We start from the raw sequence: 15,949 nt of genomic DNA, 5'->3' as shown, positions 1-15,949 counted from the left end.
CCGTCACACTAAAAATGACGCAATTTTATTTGTTTTTTTTTTAAAGAATGACATTTTCTTACCTTGTTATTTTAGACAATACAATTGTTTTTTTTTTTAATTTCATCAAATACTAATAAAAATAAAAAATTATTCTCTACATACAAGCATTTTTCCCATACAAGTTATACAAGCATTTATATTCACGCGCTTTCATGTTTTTCTTCGTGTCTCTTCTTCTTCTTCTTAAATTTTCTCTCTCGTTATCGTCGTCATCAACACCACCTCTTTCTCTTCCTCCTCTTCCTCATTTTCTTCATTGGAATTTCTTCTCCTCTTTTCTTTTTCTTTTTCTCTTTCTCCTCCATCATCAGTTATCTCGTTGTTGAAAATAATAAATAATTCAGGTTCAGATTGTCAACCAGAACGAAATTAATTATTGTTTTGAATCCAATCGAGTGGCTGAGGTGTGGTTCAATTTAGAAGAAAAATATAGCATTAGAGAAAATATTTTTCTGTATTTGCAGCAAATTTGGGTGTAGTATGAAAATATTTGGGTGTAACACGAAGATATTTGGGTGTATTTTAAGATTTTCTTTTGTGTATTTTTATTCTGATTAGTTCTGCATAATTCAAAACTCTTCCTCTTCCTCCTTTTCATCTTCTACTGCTTTTTCTTTTTTTTTTCTCATCATCATCACCATCTTCTTCTTTTTTTTCTTTCTTATTCATCTTTTTCTTTTTGTTTTACCTTCTCAAGTTTCTTTTTGTTTTACTCTCTTAATAAGAATAAAAACAAAAAAATGAAATAAAGAAGAAGAAGAAACACATAATGCTACAAAATTACTTAGAAGAGGATGAACTTACATTCATTTAACTAAAAGAAAAAAAGAAATAAGGAAACAAAGAAGAAGAAAAAATGCAGCATTAGAGAAAATATTTTTCTGTACAGCAAATTTAGTTGTAACACGAAAATATTTGGGTGTAACACGAAGATATTTGAGTGTATTTTAAGAATTTTTGGGTGTATTTTTATTCTGATAAGTTCTGCATAATTCAAAATTCTTCCTCTTCCTCCTCCTCCTTATCTTCTACTATTTCTTCTTTTCCATCTTCTTATTTCGTTTTTTTATAATTCTTTTTAGGAGAAAAAATCAAACAAAGAAGAAAAAAAACATAATGTTGCAAAATCAAAATAGAAAGAGGAGGAGAAAAAAATGCAGCAACAACAACAATAATAAAAAAATAATGATGAAGATGAAACACGCGAAGAAAAAGGAGAAGAAATGCAAAGAAGAAGGAGAAGAAGAAGGAAGAGAAAGAAGAAAAGGAGAAACGCGAAGAAGAAGAAGCGTCTTTCATAATGGTGAGTGAAAGCGCGCTTTGAAAACGGTTGAGTGACGCGCATGTTTTTTTTTTTTTTGTTGCCCACGGTATCCCCCAACCCGACAGGCCAAGGACTAATCCGTCACGGATCGGAGCTCCATTTAAGGGTCTGCCGCTGGCCAATGGGTTGCTGCATGCACAAGACGGGATTCGAACCTCCGACACTTGCTTAAGCGGACGAGTGAGCTGACCACTCGACCAACCCAAATTGGTTTGAGTGACGCGCATGTTATCACACTCCAGTAGATAAATGTAGTTTTTGTTAAACTTGGCCCAACTTATAAGACTTATAAGCCAAAAAAAATTTGTATGTATAGCATAACTCAAAAATCAATCTAGTAGCATTTTTATTTGTAACAAAAGAATCAACCACCACCACTTCTTATCTTATACTTATCATTATAATTTTTATTTCTAGTATTTCATTATAGCATTTTGCTACTATCACTATTTTCTATATCACCACCATCATCACCATAATTATAGAGGTGTTCGCAGTATTATTTGAATCAATTTTAAAAGATATATATAATTTGTTGTGATTTTAATTTTTATCGGTTTATTTTGTTTTTAAATCTAATCCAATCTAAAATTTTTTATTTAGAATCGATTATTTATTCTTTTTTTAAATTATAAAATTTTAAGATTCCATTATCAAAAAACAGACGTAAGTTTAAGTTGGTAAAATAAATGAATTAATAAATTTCATTATATATTCACAAAATACTCACTAAATAATAATAATACATAAATAAAATTAAAAAATATAATAAACTAAAGATATTATATGTAAAATTTAAATATAATAATAAATAATAATATTATATTATATTTTAGGCAATTTACATAAATAAATTGTTTGTCCTTTAAATTCACGCAATTACATTCTTTTAAATATGAAGACGTAAATACATTGTTTCATATATCTATAGAAACCGCTACTAGCAATAGCGGTTTACGGAAACACATAATCCGCTATAACCAGCCGCGGATTACATGCAAATGGGGGAACACAGAAACCGCTAGAGGCTGTCGCGGTTTCTGTTTATTGATGTTTGGCCATAAATCGCTACTAGCAATAGCGGTTTATTTGTGTGGAGAAGTGTGTGTAAACCGCTGGAGGTAGTAACGGTTTACGTTGAACAAGATATTTGCTGTTTCTGTACTATTTCCGTGTCAACTTATATGTTATGATTTTTCATATCTTGTTTTCATATACATGGGCATGCGCGGAGTAGTCTTAACAAGATCGAATTTTGATAATAATCTTATATGGTGTCTTATTTGTATTTCTTGTTTGTGAACTAAAGTTTTGGCTTTATTTTGTTTGGTCAGGGAGAATGCATGACTTTGGTTTAGTTTAGTGTGTATCGGAATGTGATTTTAGAAAATCTCTTATATGTTTAGATGTTATTTTACTAGCTCAACTTATTTTGTTTTGTTAAGTTTTTTTAATTTTATTCTGTATTTGTGATTGAATAGCTTAACTAAAGATTAAAAAAAAATTATAGACATTTTTTGTCAAAAATATTACCCACAGTTTCTTTTCACAAAATGTCCAATGAATTTGCTTCTGACAAAATAGTTCACGTTAGTGAAAATAAAAAAAATTTTACTTTACTTACAATTTTTACTTTCTAACGTCAGTTTCTATTTTATTCTTTTATATATATATATATATATATATATATATAAAAGAATAAATAGCTCACGTAAGTGAAAATTAAGAAATTTTTACTTTACTTACTGTTCTTGATGAGTTTGGTTAGTGTATAATTCGTCCGTCGATGAATGTCTACAAGCTTCTCGTTGGGATGAGTTATACGTCGGCAAGGAGAGAACAAGGGGGTGGGTACCTGCAAAAGACACTCCAATGCTCAAGTCAGTAAGTGTTTAAGAGGTGTGAGGGAGAGAGAAAGAAAAAGAAGGCTAAGAAAAGGAAGGCTAAGAGTTATTATAGGAAAGTTTTATTTCTATCCGTTGAAATTATAGCATATAACCACTATATAAACATTTGTAAAATTTCAATTCAATTATTATCAACAATAACAACTACATTCACATCTTCTTTTCATATTATTATTATTATTATTATTATTTTATTTTATTTCCTTTTCTCTTTAATAATTATATAGCGAGTGCATTATTGTGAGTAATGTTCAATTTCATATTACTTTGTAGCTATTAGAAGTCAAAATTCCGCTGCAGACTCAATAATTGATATCAAGAGCCAACGTTATATTATTCATTATTTGAGTGGTAAAATTCAATTTTGAATATAATGACTTCTACTAGTAGTAATGTCAAAGTAGGCAAATATGAAATCGAAAAGTTCAATGGGAAAAATGATTTTTCCTATTGGAGGATGCAGATGAAAAATCTGCTTATATCACAGAAGTTACACAAGGCACTAGCAGGAAAAGAGAAAAAGCCGGAGAAAATGAAAGATGAGGATTGGGAAGAATTAGATCTTGAGGCGCGGGCTGCAATAATCTTATGTCTTGAGAGGGATGTTGCTTTTTTGGTAAATGAAGAAGCAACTGCAGCAGGCGTTTGGTTAAAGTTAGAGAGTAACTTCATGACGAAGACTCTAACTAACAGGATCTACTTAAAATCCAAATTGTATACATGCAAGATGGAGGAAGGCACCTCAATCCGAGAATATATTAATAAGTTTGACAGGATCATATCAAACTTAAAGAATATAGATGTGAAGGTTGATGATGAAGACCAAGCACTCATATTGTTACTTTCATTACCGAAGTCCTATGAAAATCTGGTGCAGACATTGATGCTGGTGGGTGACACTCTGACCATGGATGAGACGAGGGCATCACTTTTAGCGGATGATCTACGTAAGGTTGCTACAAGTGTAATGTCATCTTCAAATGGAAGAGAGTATAATGATCAAGTACAAGGATTGTTCGCGGCTAGAGGAAGGACTAATGAAAGAGGAAAAGGTAATAAGCGTGGAAAGTCTAGGCCAAAATCTAGACCTCACGCGAAGAGAACATGCTTTAAATGTGGTGAGGCTGGACATTTCAAAGCAAATTGTCCAAATAAGAAGATAACTTTCAAGAAACAGAACAACGACAACCCAAAAGAAAAGCAAGAAGCAAGCTACGTCTCAAATGATGAGGAAGATTGCTACTCTGTGACAGAACAATCTTATGAAATCTTCGATAAGTGGATTCTTGATTCAGGAGCCTCTCACCATATGTGTTCAAATATATATGTGCGATAGAATTTACCTTTAAGTTTTAAAGACACTTTTTGTCGCATATAAAACCATATACACTCCGCCATTTTGACCAACCTGCTTGGATCCTATGATTTTCATCCTGTTCAATCTCTCCATTATCCTGTATGATGCACCCAAGATACTTAAAACTTTTAACTTTTCGTAGGATGTTTTCTCCATTATTCACCTCTATATTAGGGTTTTCCTTTTTCAGACTGAACTTACATTCCATATATTCCATCTTGCTACGGCTTATGCCCAGACTATACACTTCTAGAGCTTCTCTCCATAACTCCAACTTCTTATTTAGGTCTTCCATTGACTCTCCTATAAGGATGATATCATCGACAAAAAGCATGCACTATGGCACAGGCTCTTGGATGTGCTCTGTGAGTACTTCTAAGACTAATGTGAAAAGGTATGGACTTAAGAATGATCCCTAGTGTAATTCTATATCAATAGAAAATTTTTCTGTCACATCATCTTAAATCTTCACATTAGTTGTGGCCCATCATACATGTCTTTAATTGCATGAATATATACAATTTTTACTCTTCTCTTTTCTAAAACCTTCCATAAAACTTCTCTTTTCATCTGACTAACACTATTTTTTTTTTGGTTCGTCTATGTCTTGTACTTGCTTTTATTTCCTTGCAGAATCACTTTTAATAATGGTCTCTTTAATTTTAAGAGCATAAGTCAAGAGGAAGACACTTAAGAAGTTTATATTTTTTCCCTTCTATCCTATGGTTGACTATTGACATATTCCCACATACACGGGGAAATTTACTGCATCGTGCATGCTCCAAAAGTATCTATAGTTGCTATGTTATGTAATTACATTTTATTTTTACATAATATATTAAGAAACCATGTAAAAGAAATTAAAATAAGCAATAATATTGTATCTCAAAGCCTCATAGAGAGAGAACAATTCCAATATCAGTAATGCAAAGTCATTTACAAAGAGTAAAAGCTGCGTTTGTTTACGGATATAGGACTGAAACAGAAATATAAAACCGTATTTAACAAAAAAAATACGAATAAAAATAATGTGTCTAAAAATATTAGATTAATATATTTTGTATTTTGTATTCATCCTGATAAAAAAGAGACAAAAATACTAATAAAAAACATAATTATTTTTTATTTATTATTTATTACTTTTGTTAATTTTTTATAATTATAATTTTTTATTATTATATTTTTTATTTCAAATTTTTTAAATAAAAAAATAAATATTCATAATTTATTTTAATTTATCATTAAATAAAATATAAAAACACAAAATTTTATATTTTTATTTTTCAATATCTTACTCTATTCTATTTTCAGTCTTGTCTTATTGTATTCTAAAAAACAATGTCTTATTGTATTCTAAAAAACAAACTCAGCAAAAGAAAACACTACTTCGAAGTTCGACTCGAAATAAAAGTCAACTTGAATGAGGTCTGAATTCTGAGATCATGTGAACAGGTGTCATCTGAGGAGTAGGAATAGGAATATCCCGCTACCACAAATGCCAACCCAAACAAACATGAAGAAGGAAAATACTTATCCACCTTTATTCCAATACATACAATAATACCTTAAAATGTTCAACAACTAACAAAATTTATTATTTTTATTTTTATTTTTAATTATTAATTTAATTTTTTAATTTAATAATTTAATAATATATTTTTATACATTAATAATTAATTATTAATTAAAAATAATAAATTCTATTACTTCTCTAGATTTTTAAATTAGAAGTATACATATCCTATAGTTACAAAAAAATAAAAATGCTTCCCCAAATTTAATTTTACATCTAATCCAAATAGAGTCACCATTGTGCAATTTCTTCCCCAAGTAATTAGGCGTTGTTTCTCGAGTATTCATATGCTAAAAACCAACGACCTATCATCATTTTAAAAATTCATCTTTCCGTAAATAGTTACTCACAATCTTTTATAATACTATAATTAAAATGTTTGGAATTTGATCTTGATTAATTTAAAAAAATATAAATTTTATAAATTTACATAAATAAAAAAAAGATTTTTATATGAAAAGATTCATATGATATAATTATTTAGGTTATGTTTAGAAACAACACTAAAATTAAAAGATAGAAACGAGAAGATAAATAAAGAGATAAAAATTAAATTAAATCTTTGTATTATGATTGATATAAAATGCACATTATTAAATTATATCTCAATATTTTATTTAATTTAAAATAAATATAAAAAATAAAAATAAAATAAATTTTAATCCCTCTTCATCGTCGTCAGAATTAGTCTCACCTTCATAAATACAATATCAATCTTATTCTCTCACTCTCATTTTCAGTGCCAAAAAAAAAAAAAAAAACGAATATCTTATCCGATCCCTAATAAATAATAATTATATTGAAAGGACAATGAGATAAAAAAAAAATCAAATTTGATCCCTAATTATTTTTGGGATATGATTAGTTTCTGTACCAAAAAAAATACTATTAATTTTTTTTGGCACAAGAACCTTTTTGTCTTTTCGAAATAATTCTCAGAAGTCGAATTGAATTTTTTTTTGTCAAAGACCTCGTTGTCTTTCGAGATAATTGTCAGGAACTGTTTTGAGTTTTTCTCAAAAACAAACAACCTTATGTATTTCTCTATTATTTAAGCTTTGAATAAATAGTTTGATGACAAATTTCTTCTTAGGTGGGAGGAAACCAGAATCACCGGGTCACATGCTGGCTGGTGAGGTTTCTTTATTCCAGTTTGGATTTGTGTACCGATCTATAATGTTAGACACGTCATGAGTGATTGGTGCCATGATTTTTTTTTTGGAGCTGAAAAAAATATTCGAGATTCTCATAGGATAATTTGTCATCTTAATTTTATTTTTAAGCCCAGAAATGAAATTCTGATTAAGGAATCATGAAACTGATTAAATTATTTTAAAATATTCACCAAACGATTATTTTAAAAATTGTCCATTGCTCATTCCTGATGATATGCTCATAGTTTACAATATTATATCACAGTTCAAGACATGAATTCAGATATGAACTCCACGTGTTACTAAAGATGGGATCAAAATAGCATAGTCCTTTTATTTTATTCATCGTAGTTGGGACCGTGCTCTGTGGTTATGTGAGGATCTTCTCGACATTATTGCTAATTGATTTCACTAATATATTATACTTTACTGCACAAGTTAAAAGATGAAAGAATTATTAAAAAATGAATGCAGCAATTGTATGAATTATGATGGATGCATATACAATCTACCATTTTATATGCTGCAAGCAACCAAGATTGTCAAACTCAAACACGCATGTTTTGATTTATTTATTTATTTATTTTTACACGTCCATTCATACTGGGAAGATACTTTATAAGATAATAAAGAAAAATACTATAATTTTGGCCAGAGCTTTTGAATAAATACACTATTTCTAAAATAATTTATTCCTACTAACTTAAATCATTTAACTACTACAGTAAACAATACCAATAAAAAATAGAAAAAAAAACTACTACAAGCAAATGATAAATTCAGGCACAATAGGGGTTTCTACTTTCTACCCATCAAATGAACTTGAGTTGCAACATTCCACTTCGAAAAGTGAGGTTTTAATACCATCACCTCACCTAACATTGATGAAGATGATATTAACTGGACAAGAAACGTTTCCACAAAACCAAAACATTCTGTTGTTCTTTCACCATAATTTGTGAGAGGTTTGATGACAATACATAACCTAACTAATTCTAATGCTGACAGCAATATTGGATCCACTATTTGTGCATTATTTACAACTTGGTATCAAATTACATATTTGAAAGTTTAAGGTGTAAATTTTACATGGACTGTAATTTAGGGGGCTTAACTATATTTTTCTTGATAAATAATGGAACAAATTTTGAAGAGGAGAAGTTGCACTAAGATATTAATAAAGATTAACTGGCAAGCTTGAAGGCATCAATGAAGAGACCGTAAGTGAAACCCATTTTGAAATTGTTCAGAAGAGCAATAGGGAAAGTAACTTTAGGCCTGCTGTAATAGAATTTAGTCACATACTCTGTAAGAAGAACACAAAGCACTGCTGCAATGACATCATTGACTCCTAGAGCTCCAAATGATAGGGAGATTGTCTGTGCAACATAGAATCCACCCAGCAAGGAGATTCCACCGAATAGAGTCCTGCGAGAAGGGCTCTTGAAGTAATTCCTCGAGAGTTCAGGCACGAGTCGAATGATGTCAACTAGTCTCCGTGATCCGCCATTATCTTGGACGGCTCGAACACGAAGCCCTGCTGAAGATCTGGACGTAAACCTTCCAGAGACCCCAACTTTGGGTTTAGTACTCGGGTGAAAGTTGAGACCAATATGGATCAGGTTCATTGACAGAGCCATTGTTCTCTTTATCAGAAATCAGTAAGTTTGAACCAGAAAGATAGCCAGCCTAGGAAAGTTAGTAGATGCAGAATGTTATATATCAGATAATCACATATTCAATCCAGCAAGAATAACACCAATACAAAAAATAAAGCAAAAAGATATCAAATAAGTAGAACAGAATCAGTAATACCAGGAATTTAATGTGGACTAAAATTTGATTGTAATATTTTCAGCTACAAGTGGTTCTTAAATTTTAATCTTAATTTCTACAAGTACAATATTTGCATTAGATTAGCACATAGATCATAGGTGCAGATCATCCACTGTAAAATTTCCTCAAGCATCTAAAACTTAAAGTTGATGTTTCAAAGCAACACAAGTATTTAAATAGGACGGGTCTATAATATGCTCAATGGTTCATAGCAATATTCAGATGAATAATATGAGCTAAGGTGAAAAAAAAAGTGCAGAAGTTTAAAGACATGAGTGCTTCCTTTCACATGACAATTCTATCTTACAGATAACTTTACTTAGAAAACCTGCTAGTAGGTCAGATTATCACAGCCTCACAAATCACAACACAACAGATGCAACATTTTTATAGAAACAATATGTGTATAAGTTTGAAAATCATTGAGACATTATATCAAACACTTCATGAGCATCTTCTACCACACTGTTTGCAATGAAGATACCCAATAAAGTTTCTTTGGGCCATCATATGAAAAAGTTCTCCAGCATCGCTAATCCTACCAGTATCATAAAATCATGAACACAAATATCATGGAATTTTTATTTCTGTTTCTTGAGCACTTCATAGAAATTGGAACTACAAACAGAATTTCAAACTTTATTATTATTATTATTATTAGTTTATAAATTTGAATTAGTTAAGAGGGCAAGAAAGAAAAGGAATGTGTAAATAACGATTGAATGAATATGAAATGACTTTGAGAGTTGATAGTGCGCTTCACTGACCTAAATGGAGGAAAAAGAATAAGCTTTCTGCTATTCTGTGGACTCTGGAAACTAGAGACCCCCAACACCAAACTCAGCATCTCCATGTTTTTTTTTTCCTTCCATTTTTGGGCTCAAGCGAATTTTTGTTTACGTTTCTGTGCACATGCCATGGGCTATATACCTTTTGGACCCTTAAATTAGTTTCTAAATAGTAAGCAACTCTAATGGAATATTTTAAAAATATTTAAAAAATAAATAGACTTATAATTAAAATTTGTATTAAAATTGATAAATAAAATAAGATCAATTTTATTTTATAAAAATGATATCGTTTTGATAGAAAAACAATAAATTATTTTAATAAAATAATTAAAAATAATATAAGCTTTAAAATAATAAATTATATTTTTAATTTTAAATTATTATTTATGATATATAATCTCAGAAATATTAATACATTATTTTATAAAATTAAAAATAATATTAGAAATACTCTAAAACATAATTTATGTTCAAGAATATTCAGTCTCTTATACAAAAGTGAATTTTTTTTTTTGGTGACTATACAAAAGTGAATTTAAAAAGGACTACTCATTTTTTCTCGGTTTACAGTTTTATAAGTAGTTTAAAAAAGCATTGTGTTAATAAAAGAGATTTTTTTTTAATAATAAAGTCAAATATTTCAAACTAACAAAAAAACTCAATTTTAAAATGAACAAATTATTAAAATATGAAAAATTTTAGTCTAAAATTAATATTTTAGACCAAAAATTAATTTTTTATTTAAACAAAATATAAAAAATAATAAATAAATGAACCTATCCATTTAGTTCGATAGACTTCCTCTAAATAGTTTACACTTTTTAATTTGAAAATTTGAAGACTCATATATATTTAATATATAATTTACTCCCCTCTTTAAATAGACGAGTCTAAACAAACTGAATAAACCTGTTAGAGAACCATATGTACAAATAAAAGTTCTTTAAAATGTTATATTATAACAACGTGTTTGTTAGACTTGTTACACTCCATTTTGTGCATATAAGACTAGACTAAAATTTACACAAACAATGACATCTAGTCATTGTTCTATATTTATTATATTATTTCAAAAAAAAAAATCTAGATATGAAAATGAATCGGTTAATAAATGTTTCAAAAGCATTGGTTAATAAATAGGAAAAGTCTAGGAGACCAGCAACTTTGTTAAATTCTGGCCAGCATGTAACCAGCAAAGAAAAGTGAGCTATTGGATGAAATTTCACACCAATCTCACACCATTAAAACCATCATTGATGGTTACAAATCACAAAAGTTACTGCCCCTAACATTCCTCTAATAAATAAAGTAAAATATTTTATTTATTTCAATATATTAAAATTTTAATTTTTTTATATTTTTATTAATTTTTTTTATATAGTATTAGGGATTTTAACCAATAAAAAGGGACCCTAGCAAATTAGCAATCGAGCAAAACCAAAAGAAATAACGAAGTTAACAGCACAAAGAAAAAGTACCAAGTCACGAAAACTGAACAGAAGAGAAGAGGAATTTTTTTTTTTGCCCTATCTTCAAAACTTAGCTCCAAACTAACAAGATTCACCTTCGTTGCTTCAAATTCTTCATACAATGTTCTACAGAGGGTAACAACACTTTATCTACCTCTTTGTTTTCTTGTTTCAATTCTTTTTTTTCTTTCCTTTGTTCTTATTATTACCTAATTAGGATTGGGGATTTTTCCCCCTTTTCTATCTTAAGCAAATCGTGGCTTAATTTCTTAATTCTATTGAATTTTCTTTTCTGTCTTTCCCCTCTTTTTATTATGATTGTGTTGACATGTTTTTAAATTGTCAAATTTTCACCGACCCGTAATGGTAATTGGTTCATTTCTTTTACGAAATTTTGAACTATCTTCCTTTTGCTCTCAAATTCGGAACAAATTATATTTAATTATAGGTGAATAATGAATAGTGATGAATGGTGAGTTACTTACAAGTGTTGTCTCAATAAAGTAATGGAAAAACGTATGAGAGGGAATGCTCGAGTTATAGGATTTCAGATAAATGATATGATTGCAATTATAGCTGTAATGTATTCCTTGCATTATGATAAAGCTGTTGCTGCATAAAACTGAATGCTGGGAAGAACAAACCCTTTACTCTTACTAATTATTTGTTTTGGAATGAAATTTTGTTCAATGTGTTATAAGTAACCAAGGGGAGAATTTCGAAGTCATATTAACACTTATGAGTTAGGAAGGCATGGAGGGGTGTATGCAGAATAGTTTGCAGCTTATGGGGTTTCTCTATAAGTTTGGGTCTTCCTTAAGTTCTAGTTTTCAATGCATGAAATAGTAGAGGTCCACCTTTTTATTATTGCGTTCATTCCGCAATATTACTATTTTTAAAGAATTCAAGATATTCTAATTGATTGTCATTTTACTCAACACAAATAGAATTTCTGATACCATTATTATCTTTGCTTTCCTTACATTCATTTCGTTGCCACTTATTTTAGTGACAGTGATCAGTGATATGATATGTAAATTTCTCTTTTCTACTTGGTATTTTAGTCATTTAGATCTAGAGCACTCTTATATTTTCTTAATCCTAGTGCATAACCTTAAAAGACTAACATTGTGAACTAGAGGGGCTAATAGAAATGTTTCTTGAAATGCCTCAACTTTACCATCACAAATTACTTAACAGACATAATTCAGAATGCAAGTGATTCAATAGTTAAAACATTTGGCCGCATCCTAATGTAAGGTGTTATGCACAGACTTCATATTTAATATTTGTCATAGTTATACAACAATGTGATCATGGACTATTGCATTTCTTAAGTTCTTATGGACTATTGTTTTCCTGATTGTTTGTTATGGATTATTGGCTGTACTAGATGAGAATATGGTGACTACTGTGGTCTTTTGTCTTTTTTGCTTGATGATATTATGCATAAAATTGGGATCCTCCATCTCTTCCCTCACACACATATAACAGGTTCACTTAAGAAACCTGAAGGGATAGTATCAACTGGCATACTGCTGCTTGTGACTAAATATTGATTAATTTGTCAATTTGTTTGTGGTCATCGCTGATGGCTCATCATGCATTTCTATTAGTCCATCTGCTTATCACTATCTGAGTAATTAAGTCAAAGAGCAGTTTGTTTAAAGATGCTGTCTTGCATTGGTGTTCAGTCATTTGTTTGTGTATGCTTCATGTTCAGAGCTTCCTGTTCAATGAAAATAAGTGAACTTTTTTCATTAATAACTAAATAAATAATGAAAACAAGTGCTTTTTGTTTAAGGTATTTCTGCACCTTTTGTGTTGAACTTAAGAGATTGTTTGTGCTTCGGTGTTGTTATTTGTTATGAAAAAATGCTTAGCGACATGATTAAGCTGATCCTCTAATTTAGATGTGTCAAGTGGTAGTGTAGTAGGTAGTAACCAAGCATTTATTAGGTGCCCTTTGAATGAGATTTTAGACCCAAACTTTAGATTAAGACTTAAGACCACTATCAAAAGTCTAAGTTGAACCACGTGAGAAGTAATTTGTGTTATTTGTGCTGTCTTTTGCTCTTTTGTTCATGGCAACTGTGGTTTATGATATCCTTTACTTATGATATATCTATAATCTATGTCTTCTATAGGATTATTGGTTGTCATTCTTCTTTCCCTTTTGCACCAAAAAGTAGCATGCCAATGTAAAAGGAATTTGCTTATGCAAGTTTATTCTGCTTTCTTTATCAGTAACTTGCTTTATAGAAAAATTCCTCTATAGCCTTCTGATTTCTTGTTTTATGATTTAACTACATCCCAAGAACTTAAAGGATGGATTCCATCTCACTTAGGCATCCATCATTAATAATTTCATTTGAGGATTGAGCCATTTATGGGGATTTTCAGTAGGTTTAAATCTTAATAGGCGACTGACTTGTCTGCCTTATTTATTTATTGATGTTGACATGGCTTCCTTCTGTTGCTACTTGATGCCATGTAAAAGTCTAGAGGCATGGATTTGAAACCTCAAAAAAGTTGGGAGGAAGAGGGAAAATGATTTCTGCCTAATGTGGCAGAGAGAGGGTAAAAATGAAGAGGGGGAGGGGCAGTGGGAGAGAGAGGATTATGATTGCCTTATAGAAGAAGGAACAAGATGGTTTATAATGTTATAGAATAGAAAGGCAAGAGTGAAGTTATATGAGACTTATTAACATTCACAACATGATGCAGTTTCTTGGTTTGGCAATGAGCATGTTTAATTTTGGTATTAATTTTCTGCATTCATTTTCAGATTTTTTTTATTGAGAAAAGATGTGAAAAACGGTGAAAACAACAAATTTGATCCCTGTTTTCATTTCCGTTCTCCCTTTTTCCATCACAAATGCTAAAAACGTAAAAACATTGAAAAAGAAATTAGAAAAGAAAATAGAAACCAGAAGTAAGATTTTGATATCTCCTTATAATTATTCAAGACCTAATGTTTATACTAGAGTGGATTATGTTTGAAGGATTAAAACAGTCACGTATCTTTTGAGGACTAGTTTGAAGTTTACACTATTTTATCATCATGTATATTTGTTAACTAATAACGAGCTTCTTAATTTCTGTTATGGTTATGGATCAAAATTGCAGTAAATATGCTGATGGTGGTGATGGGCGTGAAATGGCTGCAAAGCGTCAGCGGACTGTAGATCCGGGATCTTCATTCTATGGTACTTCCCCCGGTTCCAGTTTTATGTACAATCCAACTCCATATGGATATGTCAGCCAACCACCACCTCCTCCACCTTTTCCCGTTGTTCGATTGCGTGGCCTCCCATTCGATTGCACTGAAACTGATGTGGCCGAGTTCTTCCATGGCCTTGATATAGTTGATGTTCTTTTTGTTCACAAAGGTGGAAAGTTCACTGGTGAAGCCTTCTGCGTTCTGGGTTATCCTCTTCAAGTCGACTTTGCTCTTCAAAGAAACAGGCAGAACATAGGTAGAAGATATGTCGAGGTTTTCAGAAGCAAGAGGCAGGAATACTACAAGGCAATTGCAAATGAGGTTTCAGATACTCGAAGTAGTTCACCCCGTCGAAGTGCACCTCGGGCTAAATCATACGATGATGGAAAAGACTCAGCTGAGCATACCGGGGTGTTGCGGCTGAGGGGATTGCCATTTTCTGCTAGCAAGGATGACATAATGGACTTCTTCAAGGATTTTGTGCTGTCCGAAGATTCTGTTCATATTGTAATGAACTCGGAAGGCAGGCCATCCGGAGAGGCTTACGTGGAATTCACAAATGCCGAAGATTCTAAAGCGGCAATGGCAAAGGATAGGATGACACTCGGAAGTCGCTACATAGAGTTATTTCCTTCATCACACGGTGAGATGGAAGATGCAGTTTCAAGAGGACGGTGATTCCCTTGGTTGACTCTCTCCCTTTCTCCTTTGTAGTTGTAATTGTTAGCTTGAGCTTTTATATGATTTAAGATTTTGCTTCAATAGACATTGCTTTACTATATTTGTTTTAGGATATATAATTATATACAGATATGCTTTTCAATATGCTGATTAAAATACGAGCATTTGCCTGGATTGTGAATTATGTGGATTATTTTTCTGGTCACCTGCCACCAGATTCTTGTGACTAGTTCGGTTTAGTCTACATAGAAGCTTTGAAATTGGATTGTAGATGGTAAAATTCAGTCATTTTAAAGGCCGAGTTTGGAAATTAAGGAGCAAAAGAAGGGGATAATTTTTCAAGGAACTTTTATTCTAAGTTTTCTTTTGGTTTTTGGAGCTGAAAATTTCCTCTTTTTTTTTGGAGGATTTTTTCCAACGGGCACATGGGCTGAGTATTGCTTGAGCAAGTTTTGTTTTAGGCAATAAGGGAAACAAAAACCAAGAGACACAATGCTTACATGTGCATCTTATAATATGTAGAATGTTCTGTTTCTTATTTTTTTGTTATTATTGCTGCTTCAAAGATTATCCAACGATGCCAATTGCCAAA

General features: G+C 30.9%; 2 protein-coding genes across 2 annotated transcripts; one reads left to right on the top strand and one right to left on the bottom strand.

The window, feature by feature from the left end:
• Positions 1 to 8,135: 8,135 nt before the first annotated feature.
• On the bottom strand, positions 8,136 to 10,100 carry LOC112720070 (uncharacterized protein ycf20). Its single transcript, XM_025770874.2, has 2 exons — positions 9,961 to 10,100; positions 8,136 to 9,046 (listed from the first exon to the last, which is right to left on the bottom strand). Exon 2 carries the CDS (start codon positions 8,995 to 8,997, stop codon positions 8,542 to 8,544), a length of 456 nt encoding a protein of 151 aa, XP_025626659.1. The 5' UTR covers positions 8,998 to 9,046; positions 9,961 to 10,100; the 3' UTR covers positions 8,136 to 8,541.
• Positions 10,101 to 11,389: 1,289 nt separating this feature from the next.
• LOC112720069 (uncharacterized) lies at positions 11,390 to 15,541 on the top strand. The gene is made up of 2 exons (XM_025770873.2): positions 11,390 to 11,588; positions 14,583 to 15,541. Exons 1-2 carry the CDS (start codon positions 11,575 to 11,577, stop codon positions 15,352 to 15,354), a joined length of 786 nt encoding a protein of 261 aa, XP_025626658.1. The 5' UTR covers positions 11,390 to 11,574; the 3' UTR covers positions 15,355 to 15,541.
• Positions 15,542 to 15,949: the final 408 nt, after the last annotated feature.

Source organism: Arachis hypogaea, chromosome 11 (genome assembly GCF_003086295.3).
Source record: "Arachis hypogaea cultivar Tifrunner chromosome 11, arahy.Tifrunner.gnm2.J5K5, whole genome shotgun sequence".
NCBI classification, from domain to species: Eukaryota; Viridiplantae; Streptophyta; class Magnoliopsida; order Fabales; family Fabaceae; genus Arachis; species Arachis hypogaea.
This window is presented reverse-complemented; position numbering and strand designations above follow the sequence as displayed.

Excerpts from the sequence above, each read along its gene's own strand:
- LOC112720070 (XM_025770874.2), bottom strand. The coding sequence starts at position 8,997 with ATGGCTCTGTCAATGAACCTGATCCATATTGGTCTCAACTTTCACCCG.